This window comes from Camelus bactrianus, chromosome 16 (genome assembly GCF_048773025.1).
Source record: "Camelus bactrianus isolate YW-2024 breed Bactrian camel chromosome 16, ASM4877302v1, whole genome shotgun sequence".
Lineage (NCBI taxonomy): Eukaryota > Metazoa > Chordata > Mammalia > Artiodactyla > Camelidae > Camelus > Camelus bactrianus.
The window spans coordinates 41,767,560-41,781,193 of record NC_133554.1 but is presented as its reverse complement, the minus strand read 5'-3'; the positions used below and the strand labels follow the sequence as shown (position 1 = coordinate 41,781,193).

The 13,634-nt window shown below is 36.8% G+C and overlaps 1 protein-coding gene across 2 annotated transcripts in view; it reads left to right on the top strand.

The window, feature by feature from the left end:
• The first annotated feature begins 4,311 nt into the window (after positions 1–4,311).
• METTL16 (methyltransferase 16, RNA N6-adenosine) overlaps positions 4,312–13,634 on the top strand; it is a 61,842-nt gene continuing 52,519 nt past the window's right edge. Inside the window, exons 1-2 of one of the 2 annotated variants that reach the window (XM_010958179.3) lie at positions 4,312–4,453; positions 8,755–8,882. In XM_010958179.3, the coding sequence (XP_010956481.1) occupies positions 8,755–8,882 (128 nt within the window). In that variant the 5' untranslated portion in view covers positions 4,312–4,453. The remainder of the gene's footprint in view (positions 4,454–8,754; positions 8,883–13,634) is intronic. The other variant, XM_045518977.2, reaches the window with a different exon arrangement.

The following is a 13,634-nucleotide window of genomic DNA, read 5'->3' as shown; positions in this document are numbered from 1 at the left end:
AATACTTCCAAACTCATTTTCTGAGGCTAGCTAGCATTATCCTAATAACAAAACCATACAAAGACACTACAATAAAAGAAACCTACAGATCCCTTATGAATATTGGTGCAAAAATCTTCAATAAAATACTAGCAAACTGAATTCAATAGCATATTAAAAGAATTACACAGCATGACCATGTAGGTCTATTCTTGGAATGCAAGGATGTTTTCATATAAAAAATCCATCAATTAATACTTCATATTAACAGAATGAAGGAGAAAAAAACATAATCATCTCAATTGATGCAGAAAAAGCATTTGACAAGGTTTAGCACACTTTCTTGATAAAAACACTGAACCTACTAGGAATAGAAGCAAAGTTCTTCAACATAATAAAGGCTATCTATGAAAAACCCACAGTTAATGTCATCTTCAATGGTGAAAGACCAAAAGCTATACTACTCAGCCATAAAAACCGACAACATAACGCCATTTGCAGCAACATGGATGCCCCTGGAGAATGTCATTCTAAGGGAAGTAAGCCAGAAAGAGAAAGAAAAATACCATATGAGATCGCTCATATGTGGAATCTAAAAAACAAACAAACAAACAAAAAAAAAAACCCCAAAAAACCAAAGCATAAATATAGAACAGAAATAGACTCACAGACATAGAATACAAACTTGTGGTTGCCAGGGGGGTGGGGGGTGGGAAGAGATAGACTGGGATTTCAAAATTGTAGAATAGATAGACAAGATTATACTGTATAGCATAGGGAAATATATACAAGATCTTATGGTAGCTCACAGAGAAAGGAATGTGACAATGAATATATATATGTTCATGTATAATTGATAAATTGTGCTCTACACTGGAATTTGATGCAACATTGTAAAATGATTATAAATCAATAAAAAATGTTAAAAAAAAAAAAAAAAGAAAGACCAAAAAGCTTTTCCTCTATGATTAGCAACAAGGTTACTTGCTTTTGCCACTTCTATTCAACATAGTATTGGAAGTCCTAGCCAGAACCATTAGGCAAGATAAATAAGTAAAAGGCATCCAAATTTGAAAGAAAAAAGTAAAATGATGTTCATAGATGACATGATCTTATATGTAGAAAACCCTAAAAAACCCACAAAAAACTGTTCAAATTAAATAATTCAGCAAAGTCATAGAATGCAAAATCAACCTACAAAAACAAGTTGCATTTCTAGACAGTAACAATGCACAATTCTAAAAGGACATTTAGAAAACAACTCCATTTACTATAGCATCTAAAAGAATAAAATAGTTAAGAATAAACATAATGAAGAGGCTATATAAGTTTGCTAAGGCTGCCACAACAAAATACCACTGACCTGGTGGTTTAAACAACAGAGATTTATTTTTTTCTCACTTCTAGAGGCTAGAAGTCCAAAATGAAAGTGTCAGCAATTTTGGTTTCTTCTGAGGCCTCTTTCTTTTGTTCACAGATGGCTTTCTTGCTGTGTCCTCCTATGTCCCTCTGCATTGTCTGTAACCTAATCTCCTCTCTTTATAAGGACATCAATCATATTGGATTAGGGTCTCCTATAACAGCTTGACATGGTTTGGGCCTTTTAAAATTCATTCAGTTTGGTATACAGTAAACTCTTTCAATTTGAAGCCTTGTATCTTTCTCAGCTTTAGGACATTTTCTTCCATTATTCTTTTATTCTCTCTGTATTCACCTTCTGGAACTCTTACTAAACAGAGTTGGTAGCTTCTGGATGCAGCTTCTAAATCTCTTTTTGTCACATATTATCCAACTTTGCTTCCCCTCCAAATTGTCTTTTCCTGCACGCGTTTTCACGATGTGGTTTTTCTACAAATCTGATTTTGTCTTCTTTCCATTTTACTTTTATTACTTAAAATCTGTTTTTAAATTATACAAATGTATATCAATTCATGATCACTGTAAAACACTCAAGGCAGAAAAAATTAAAAAGTCTCATGCCCCACCACTAACATTCCAACTCAGTTTCCCTAAGGTAACCACTGTTATCAGTTCAGGGATTTTCTTTCACATCTTTTCTTATGGCTACCTTTTTTTTTTTTTTATTGAAGTATAGTCAGTTTACAATGTTGCGTCAATTTCTGGTGTACAGCATAATATTTCAGTCACACATATACATACATATATTCATTTTCATATTCTTTTTCATTATAGGTTACTACAAGATATTGAATATAGTTCCCTGTGCTATACAGTATAAACTTGTTGTTTATCTATTTTATATATAGTAGTATCTGCAAATCTTAAACTCCAAATTTATCCCTTCTGCCCTACTTTCCCTCCTGGAAACCATAAGTTTGTTTTCTATGTCTGTGAGTCTATTTTTGTTTTGTAAATCAGTTCATTTGTGTCTTTTTTTTTTAGATTCCACATATAAGTGATATCATAAGGTATTTTTCTTTCTCTTTCTGGCTTACTTCACTTAGAATGATCTCCAGATCCATCCATGTTGCTGCAAATGGCATTATTTTATTCTTTTTTATGGTTGAGTAGTATTCCTCTCTGTGTGTGTGTGTATACACACATACATATATGTATATGTGTGTGTATGTATGTGTGTGTGTGTGTATATATATATATATATACATATACATATACATATATATATATATCTCACAACTTTTTTTTAATCCAGTCATCTGTCAGTGGACATTTAGGTTGTTTCCATGTCTTGGCCATTGTAAACAATGCTGCTGTGAACATTGGGATGCATGTCTCTTTTTAAATTAGAGTCCCCTCGGGATATATGTGCAGGAATGGGCTTGCTGGATCATATAGTAAATCTATTTTTATTTTTTTGAGGAATCTTCATAATGTTTTCCATAGTGGCTGCACCAAACTACATTCCCACCAACAGTGTAGGAGGGTTACAATCCACTTTCAACCCTACTAGTCATATCTCCAAGGTTATTTTCTTTTTTTAACCTTTCCAGAAGCAAGCACTATATACTGTAAAAATAAAGTCAGTCACTACTAATTAAAGACAGAAATATTTTTGTAGTATTCTGTTTCATTGGTAGACCCAGTGAACCATGCCTGCCAGTACTGGAAGATACCCTGGCATAGTCCCCTACTCTTGAATCCGGACTGACCCTTGGACTTGCTTTAACCAATAGAATATGGTGAAAGCACAAGTCCTGAGGTTAAGCCTTAAGAAGGCCTGGCATCTTCCACTTTTGCCTTTTTGGGAGCCCTGAGCCAGAACGTAAGAAACCTGGCTACTCTGATGGAGAGATTATGTAGAAAGGTCACAGAGAGTGGGAGAGAATTTGAGACTACAGGGAAAGAGAGGCCCACCATTCCAGCTGAATAGCCCCCAACTACAAGGCCAGTGTCAGAATGGCCAGGCTAATCCCAGCCCACATTTCACACTCAGCAAATAATATGGTTGTTGTTTTAAGACATACATTTTTTGGGGTGGTTTGTTACACAAAAGATAATGAAAACACCTCACCTCTCCTTGGGTAACACTGGTACACTCAGTTCTCCATAAAGCTGAAGTCTCCATCCCTGTCTCTAAACTGAATTACAATCGTTTTCTAGAAGCTTTCACATCAAGTACTAGAACATAGGCGAGCTTTTTTAATGGTAAGAGATACTAAGGGGGCGGGGGTGTCCAGAGGCTCAGACTGTAGTCCTAGTACTAGTTGTATGTCTTTTGAAAGTCATTTACCCTTTTGCTTCAATTGTAAAATGGGACACTAATGCTCACTCTACTTAGCAGAGGGTAAAAATTAGTATAACCGAGTTGAAAATAAAAACTAAATGCCTTTAACAGAGCTTCCAGCTCAAGAGGCAGGTGAGGAAATATGAAAAACGTGGATTTGATATCACCTGGATGTAAGATCCTGAGCGACTTGGTATTTCTGATCCCCAATTCTTCCTCTATAAACGAGATTATCCTTCCTCACCTCACAGGTTTATCTGTGATCACTAAATAACACGTCGCACAAGGAGAGACTTATTGCAGAATAAACGCTAATTGCCCGCCAAAACACCTCCCCACCCCGCATCCATCCTTATATTCCCCACCCAACTCCAGAGAATATGATTTAGTAAAACTGGAGTCGGGCCTGGAAGGTTACCTTTTTTTTTTTTTTTAATCTACGTTTAAAAAAAAACAAAGCCTCTAGCAGATTTAAATCCAGGCGTCCTTATGCAAAGGACTCTGGTTGCTACCACGCCCCCTCCCTCTGACAGGGCCGCAAACTCCAGGTCTCGCGACAGTTTCTTCTTTCTCCAGAATCCTCTACAGGTCGCGCGAGAGTGGTTCGTCCAATCACGAGGCTGGATAGAGACCCAAGATGGCGGCGCACTGGGAGCGTAACATCTGCGTTTCTAGGATCTTCGTGCTGCTCATGGCCTGACTCTTAAACCGTGGGGTTATAGAACCCCGCGCCAGACTAGTCGTCTGGCAGGAACTTTGACCTCCGAGGTGAGTCACTTAGTATCTCTCACGCGGATTGTGAGTTTACTTAATCTGTGTATCATTCAGGTTCCTTATTCTCGGGTTCTGGGCCCGTGAGGCGCTGACTTCGGTGTCTAAGAAGACAGACTCGAATATGTGTGTTCGTGCGTGCGCGCGCGCGCGAGGGGGTGTGTGTGTGGGAGGGGGGCGGTAGGTAGGAGGAGTTGGCAAATACAATGGCGACTGGTATTGAAGTAGGAAAGACCCCCTGGGGCTGTGAAGGTTTAGTGACTTCCGAAACTGAGGCTGGGAGACAAACTGAGTGGGTAAGATGAGGGCGTGGAAGGGAGTGGGAGAGATGGAGAGCTGGCAGTGGCTGGACTAGTGGGAAAAATCAGATTTATGAAGTAAGGGACGAGAGAAAGTGGAGATTGGTATTGAAGTGGTAGGGATCTCTGCAGAAGGAATTCTCAAAATTCTGAAAGCGGAATTTAGATTATTTTACAGTCTTGTGTATTAAGACAGATGGTAGTTGAAGAGGACAATTAAGGGTCAGAAGAAACCAAGGAAACAGAAGCATGGAGGTGGGAAAAATCAAAGAAACTCGAAGCCTCAGCTTCAATGAGTCTACTACTTTGGCTTTCTGGACTGACTCGGGTAGCCCTGAATAAAAAAGTCCAGCCCTAAGGCCGAGCCTTTTAGAGACTCAAGATGGGGATTGCTTATCAAGAATGAGGATGCTGTGTTTCAGTGGCCTGGACAATGTAAAGAGTTCCATTGGGCTTTCAGTCAACAAACACTTATTGAGTGCCTACTCTCCTGGCCCTGTTTTAGGCCCTGGGATCTGGCAGTGAATGAGATAGACAAAATATTTTCCCTCATGTAGCTTACTGGCTGGGCAGATTAAAAAAAAAAGTAACATATATGGAATGTCAGATGGGTAAGTTTTATGTAGATGCTGAAGCTACTAAGGGAGACAGGAGTGTGTTCACTCACTGCACATTTAAATGGAGGTACTCAGGAAAGGCATCAGTGAGATGGTAATATTTGATCAAAGACCTGAACAGAGTGAGGGTACCTTGTATGTATGTATATCTGGGGGAAAAGCAATCCATGCAGACCAAACAGCAAGTACAAAAGCCCTGAGGCAGGATTGTGCCAGACTTGATAGAGAAACAACAAGGAGACCAATGTGGCTAGAGTAGAATGAGCCAGGAAGAGAAAAATAGATTAGGTTAGAGAGAAGGGGGAGTGCCAATGCGAGGTAAGAGTTGACACTCAGTTAAACTCTTGAGGAATGGGATAGACTTAGCTAAGAACCCTTGCCTGAGCTTAGTTAGCAAATAAGTGGGTTTATTGACTCATTCTGCATCTGTTCTGACCAGAAGGGTTGAGTAATGTAGGAAATGAATCTGCCATATCTGTGATTTAATTTCTCCACGTGTTCAGAATGTCATGTGTGTGCACTGACATCAGCTATGTAGTCTTAAGAATCAATGTGTTACAGAACCCTAACATACCAGTGTCTTGAAATCCTGTTAGAGTATCTTTCTTTGTTGTTGTTGCTTGACAGAATCACAAAAAAGGAAAGCATTTTTCTTTTCAACTTTTTCTTGGAGACTGAGAACTGTCTTAGTTTTATGCTTCCATCATGTTAGGAAATTAAAACTTGTACGTAGTGAGTGTGATAACATGAGGGGCAAAATGTGGTAACTTAGTGTGTTGAAAAACTTACAAATGTCACTCTATTTCCCCCAAATTTTGAATTATTCATTCACTCAACAGGTATTTATTGTAGGAAAAGTGCTAAAGATTTCTGTCTTGTGTGCCACAAGAACAATGGTGGTGTCATTCAGCAAAATAGGGAAGATTAGAAGAGGACCAGTTTGGGGTGGGTAGGAATGATTTAATTTTGAACATGTTGTGCATGAAGTACTTTTGAGCCAATCAAGTGAGTGGGCAGTTAGATATATGATTTGGAACATCGGAGGGGAAGACAATTTGTTTTTGAAAATTGTTATTAAATTTCCAGTGTAGAAAGCTTTCAAAAACCTTCTGAAATAGAGTGTTAACAGTTTTATTACTATGTAAGATTGTATCTTAACAAAGCCTGCAAAGGGAAGGTGCTTATTGCTAAGATGCTTTACAATAGGGGATATGTGTGAAACGGAGAGACTAGGGAAGGAAGGACCTTCGTGAAGAAGAGATGCTTGAACTGTGGTAATAAGGGTGACTAGGAATTCATCAGGTGAAGAAGGGAGGAATGAATATTATAGACAAAAAGAGTGAGCTAGGTAAAGACGCTGTTGCCAAAGTGGAGGGATGAATAGAAGAGCAGGAGATGTGACCTAGGCTGATGGTGAGAACATAGGTAAGGCCACACCATGCTAGGTCTTGTATATATGCTAAGTAATGGTTTTTGTTTTTCTCCTTAGTAAGGTTTTGAGCAAGTGGGGATGGGAGGAGGACACAATGAGATTTGTGTTTAGAAATGATCACTGCAAGGTTGAAAAAGGACTGGAGACAGTAAGTGTGGATTCAGGGAGACAAATTAAGAGGCTGTTACAGCAGTCTAAGTAACTTGTACTGGGCTGCTATTGGTGGAGATAGGGGAAAATGGATGGATTTGAGAGGTGTTTAGTACATAAAATCCACATGACTGTGGATTTCTTGGAATATGAGAGGGATAGAAAACTCTCAGGTGACTCAGGATTCTGACTTACACTATACCATTTTAGATGAATGCATGTTATGAAAAATGTAGAAAATGCAGCATGACATAAAGAAGAAAATAAAAATTACTTACCATCCAGAGATACACACTAAAATGTATTTTAAATTATGAGCTACTTAGAGATTTACTCAGCCACTACCGTGGTTTTTCTTCCGGTTTTTATTTCTTGCTATAAATGTATTAACTTTTTTCTTCTTTTGTATTCTTGAGGAAAACAAAATTACTATGTTTATTTTCATTTAGCTTTATCTACCTAAAAATGACAAGACTGAAATTTATAAAAGAACTTGGAATAGAAGAATTTTTTTAAACTTTAGTGACTTTACGGTATACTACCATATAGTCAATCTGTGCAAGACCACTGTAAAAACTAACCTCTGGGAGGGTGGGTATAACTCAGTGGTAGAGTGCATGCTTAGTGCGCAAAGTCCTGGGTTCAACCCCCAGTACCTCAATTTAAAAAGTAAATTTAAATTTAAAAAAGTAAATAGAAAAAAGAATACATTAAAAAAAAAGCAACCAATCTCTAACTATAATATTCTTGGCTGTTGATTATACTGCCTTCTGCCACTTTGATGCTTTTAAAAGAATAGTTTCCAATTTTCTTGTCTTGGTTTAAACATAAAGATTCATCTTATGCTGTGTACATTTTTAAAAAATTGTGGTGAAGTATATATAACATTAAATCTACCATTTTAGCCATTTTCAAGTGTAGCATTCAGTAGTATAAATATATTCACAGTGTTGTACAGCCATCACTAATGTCTGCTTCTAGAAGTTTTTCATCATCCTAAACAAAAATCATGTACCATTAAATAATATTTTACCATTTTACCCTCCTCCCAACCCCTGGTAACTTTTGTTCTACTCTCTGTATGAATTTGCCTGTTGTTGGTACCTCATATAAGTGGGATAATCTAGTATTTGTCCTTTTGTGTGTGGCTTATTAACCTTAGCATAATGTTTAAGGTTCATACATGTTGTAGCATGTGTCAGAATTTCATTCCTTTTTATGGCTGAATAATAGTCCATTGTATGTATATCCTACATTTTGTATATTTATTTGCTTATGGACACTTGGGATTGCTTCCATCATTTGGCTATTATGAATAATGCTGCTGTGAACATTGCAAGTATCTGTTTGAATCTCTGCTTTCAGTTCTTTCAGGTCTATACTTACGAGTGGGATTGCTGGATCATATAGTAATGTTTAACTTTTTAAAGAACCACCAAACTTTTCCACAGCAGTCATACCATCTCACATTCCCACTTGCAGTGCCTGAGGGCTTCAGTTTCTTCACATCCTTGCCAACACGGGTTATTTTCTTTTTTAATAATAACCATCCTAATGGATATAAAGTGGTATCTTATTTTGGTTTTGGCTTGCATTTCCCTAATGACTAATGATGTTGAGCATCTTCTCACGTACTTATTTGTTGTGTACATTTAAAAAATATAACTTCTACTTTCTTGGTTGGCAAAGATGTGTTGGATGTAACTGTTGACTTGGCAACCACCTGCATTTCCCATTGATTTTTTTTTTAAACTAAATATGCTGATTTTTCCTCCTTTTTTTTTCTTTTTCTTTTTTAAGATGGCTCTGAGTAAATCAATGCATGCAAGGAATAGATACAAGGACAAACCTCCTGACTTTGCATATCTGGCATCCAAATATCCAGATTTTAAGCAGCATGTTCAGATAAATCTGAATGGAAGAGTGAGGTAGGTAACAGATGAAGAACTCTTGATACAGTGTTATTTTAGTGTAATCTGAATGGACACGATGTGGTGGAAAGCATACTGAACTGCCAGTAGACCTGAATACTGATCCTAGATATTTCCTTAAATTTCTCATCTGACTATGAACAAATCATTTAACCTCTCTGGGTTTCAGCTTTTTAACCTATAAAATGAAAAGGCTGGACCAGATGCTTTTAAGTTTCCTTCTGACTAAAAAAAATAAAAATTTTTTGCTGTCCAAATTATTACTTACCCAACAGAGATTCCAGAGTAACTGCTAGGATTGTGCTCTAAAACTTGACTAGCGAGGGTCTAAAGTCCTTATTTTAAATGTGTGTTTATTTTGGTCTGAGGTAGGGAAATAATAACAAGGACATCAAATCTGATTTCACAGAATTATTACTTAGGGTATCACTAGATTTAAGTTTAAAAGTTAATTATTAAAAATTAAGAAAGTAATAGTATGAGTACTTCAGGAAATGGCAAAGATTATGATAATGGTATGGGAATAACTGATGTTTTGTCATACCCTTGAGAAGGAAATCTTTGATTGCATCCCTAAATTCTATGTGAGTTACAGAGGGGATTGGAAATTTCAAGCCTGCCTGGGGAAAATGTGATTCACTTGTGGAGAGGAGAAAGCGCAGGTTTTGTGGAGAAGTGGGAAGGTCAGGAATAATAGGATCACTGGAGTTGAGGCATTTTGCTGACCTCATCCTTCCCCTGGCAGAATCCTTGTAGAAATGGAGACCTTAGGGCAGAACTTAACCTGGGAGCCAAGATACCCTAGAAATCATATAAAACTATATATACGTATATATATGTGTGTGTGTGTATATATATATTTATTTATTTGCATTCATTTTTCTGGGAGATAATCCTCAGTTTTCACCAGATTTTCAAAGAGATCCATGACCCCTACCAATACACAAAGGTTAAGTCAAATCCCTAGAATGGTGATTTCCAAGCTTTATTGTCTGTTCCACTCAGTAAAAAGTTGAGCACAGCTCCATATACGAATGCTTTAATTACTTACTCTGTTGCTGTGTTAAGCACATTAGAAAACAAACATTTGAAACTAGAAATGAAAAAATATTTAAGGGCGGAGGGTATAGCTCATGTAGTAGAGTGCGTGCTTAGCGTGCATGAGGTCCTGGGTTCAATCCCCAGTTCCTCATCTAAAACATAAATAAACAAATAAACCTCATTACCTCCTCCCCCAAAATAAAAACAAAAATAAAATTAAAAAAAATATATTTTTAAAAGAGTTCTAATACTTTCTTTGCGTACTCGAATCATATTTGACACCTGACTTTGAAGATCACCCCAGAGATATTGAATTGATATTTTTCTTTGTTTAGATCATCCCTACCATTGTTCTTAAATCTTTGCTTCATAGTTATGTATGTGGATGTTTATTTATCCTAGTAGCTTCAGAGCAGATAGTTTTATTATCTTTGTTTCCTCTCTATACATACTTTTGTATTTAATTATTTAATAAATATCTACTGATTAACCATTTTGTGCTAAGTTCTAGGAAAACCATAATAAACAAGAAAGACTTAGTCACTGCCATATTTGGAGTTTACACACTCCAGAAGGAGTGGGGGGAGTGGACAAATAAATAAGCAGTTAACCTTTCAGTGTGGCAGAACCTGTGGGATATATGGTGGAGTCACACAGAGGGAAAACCTGGTCCCAACTTTGGGATTTAGAGAATGATTTGAAACAAATGATGTCTTAGTTGTGTTCTGAAGGAGTCTGAGTTAACCAGGTAGAAAGAAGAGAGTTACAGGCAGAGGGAATAGTGTGTGCAGAGTCGTAGGGGGTACTGGAAAGGTTGAGAGCCTAGAATGTGGTGGACAAGTGACAGGAGATAAGACTTGGGAGGATTATGCTTGCAGTTCTTTATGAGGCCCAGTGAGGAGTTCAGAATTTATCTCAAGAACATGTGCAGAGAGTTGTGTCTTCAGACCCTTCCCTGTCCTTATCCACTACAGTTTTAAAGCAGAGGAATAACATGTTCAGAATTGTGTTTAGACAGATGTGTTCTAGGAGCATTGTGGAGCATGGATTGCAGGGTGAATTAAGACTGCAAGTAAGGGGACTAGGATGAAAATCGTTTCAGTGATCTAGATTAGACATATCTGTGGCCCAACTAGGTAGAGGGAGGAGGGAAAGAAATTATTGGATGAATCTGAGGGACATTCATGAATAGAACTAGCAGGACATGGTAGAAATTAAGTATGTGCCAAGTATGGTGTTTGGGATTATGATTTAGCAAGAAATTAGGTGATAACGCCATTTACTGAGGTAGGGAATAAGGGGGAATGAACTGATTTGGGGGAGATGATATTTTTAGAGATGGGCATGTTGAATCTGAGAAGTAGGGTATTTCATAGGCAATTTTTGAAGGGAAAGACACAGTGGTGATGTGGGATGGTGTTAGTGAAGGCCTTGAGTCTTTGAATTCTGAAGGATGAATAGAAGAGGGGAAAGAGTTCCAAGTACAGAGAACAGAATTTTGTGAAAAGCCTGGTAAGTTTGCAGAACTGCATGTAGATGGGGCTGAAGTGGGTATAGGATAACAGCTTAGGGAGTAAATACCAGGAGGTGAGACTGAAAGGAAAACAGAACAGGTCACAAAGAGCCTTTCACATCATGCAAATTAGAGGGGACTTGATGGCTTAGACTTTGAGGAACCAGAGGAAGATTTTTAAGATGGTTAGGATTTTTAAGATGGCTTAAGATTTTTTTTTTTTTAATCACTCAGAGCAGACCAAACAGATCTGTTATCACAATATAATCTGAATGGTTTGAGGGGGTCTGGCAAGTAAAAGACATTCAATAAATATTTGTTGAATGCATGAGGATAATTACTCTATGAAGTATATCTATATGCCATTTACAGATGGCCTACCTAAAACAAAATCGCAGGGATGGGCAAAAATACACTAGACAAATGACAGTTCTCTCCAAATTAAAAAAAGTAAAATAGAAGGTAAAACCTTAAAATGGAAAAAGAAGGCTAGTTGATAAAAGAAATAATTTTCAGTGAAGATTTTAAAAAATGAAGACTTACGGCATTTTGAAAAAAAAAATTATATATATATATATATATATATATATATATATATATATATATATATATAACATAGAAATAGCTTTTTTAAAGTGTTTGAGATAATTCAGAGACATTTCTCTTTGTATTTCCAACCAAAAAAATAAATAGAGAACACTGGCCTTAGGGACTTTCAGAGGATCTATGAATGTTTTGAAGACAACTAGATAAAAATACTGTTTGTGTATGTTCTTTTTCTTGGGGAGATAAGGTTTAAAGCTTTAACCTATCATTTAGAACTTCACTTTTAGAAGGGTTATTGACCCCATAAAGGTTAAATACTGCTGATAGCCTAAATAATATATGGGTTTGACTTAATGATATATTTTCAACTTTTTAATCTATGAATATGAATGCACATTCTTTTTAAATAGCTTGTACAGGCTTGTAACACTAATAAATGACTGAGCTGGAACTCTCCCTGGCTCAGTCTACTGCTTCCCTTATTTATTAAGAGTTATAAGTATCAGAAAGAAAAAGGATTACAGTTTTACAGGTGACTTGATTATTGTCTACCTGAAAAAAACATTTGAGAATCACTGAAAAATATTCAAATGACAAGATTGCTGAATAAAATATACATATAAATATTTTTAAAAATATATATCAATAAATAAGAGAAAATTGCTAGATTTCCAAATACTGGTTGGAAAGTATAGTTGCAATAAAAGATCCCATCCACAGTAATGAAGAGGAATAGACAGAAACTTGGCAAAGAAATACGTAACTATGCAAAAGAATTAGTCTCAGGGGCCTAGGAGAACACAGCGAATCTAGGGACATAGTGTATTTCTGGATGGGGAGGCTCAATATAGTTAATATTGTTGATTCTTCCTCAAATCAAAATTCTGCTAACATTTTGGGGGAGAAAGTGACACAATGTTTCTTTAGTTCAAAGAAGAGATGTTCAAAGCAAATGTTATAAATAGGTGATGGAAAGGTGAAGTGGTGTAAACTTTCCCAGATGGGTCTTTAAATACATTGTGAAGTTAGAGTAATTAAAACACTAGTGTAGTATTGCCACAAGATGGGCCATCAGTTTTCTGGCACAAAGTGGCATTCAAGTCTGTACAACATGTGCACATTAAATAGGGTGATTCCATCCTGCATTCTAATCAATAACGTACCTCCCAGAGGGAGTATAGAGTGGGCAGGGTGAATCTTCCTTTCTTAATCAGTCTTGACTCCTGTGTGTTTCTCATAATGTGAATGCCTCACAGTGCTATGAATGATTAAAGATTTTACGGTGTTATTTTTGACCATACTGGATTTTCACTTTATGTGCTTGCTTTAGAACCTGACTCCCAAGTAAGATACCACCCCACCATGTAAAGACTATAGTGTTGAATGAGGGCATTTCAGGTTAAGGGTGGAGGCAGACAGTAATGGATTTTTTTTTTGTAATAGATTTTTAATAGATGCAGTTGGGACAGTGTGGGGAAGGTGCATTAGATTCCCTTTCCTATATGTTATGCAAAATAAGTTCCTGATGTTTTAATGATTTAAATATATGTATATATATTTAAGCACTAGAAAAAAGTATACAGATGAACTGTGTATAACTTTGTGTGTAGGAATGGTTTTTCTAAGCATACTCCAAGGGTAGAATTCAT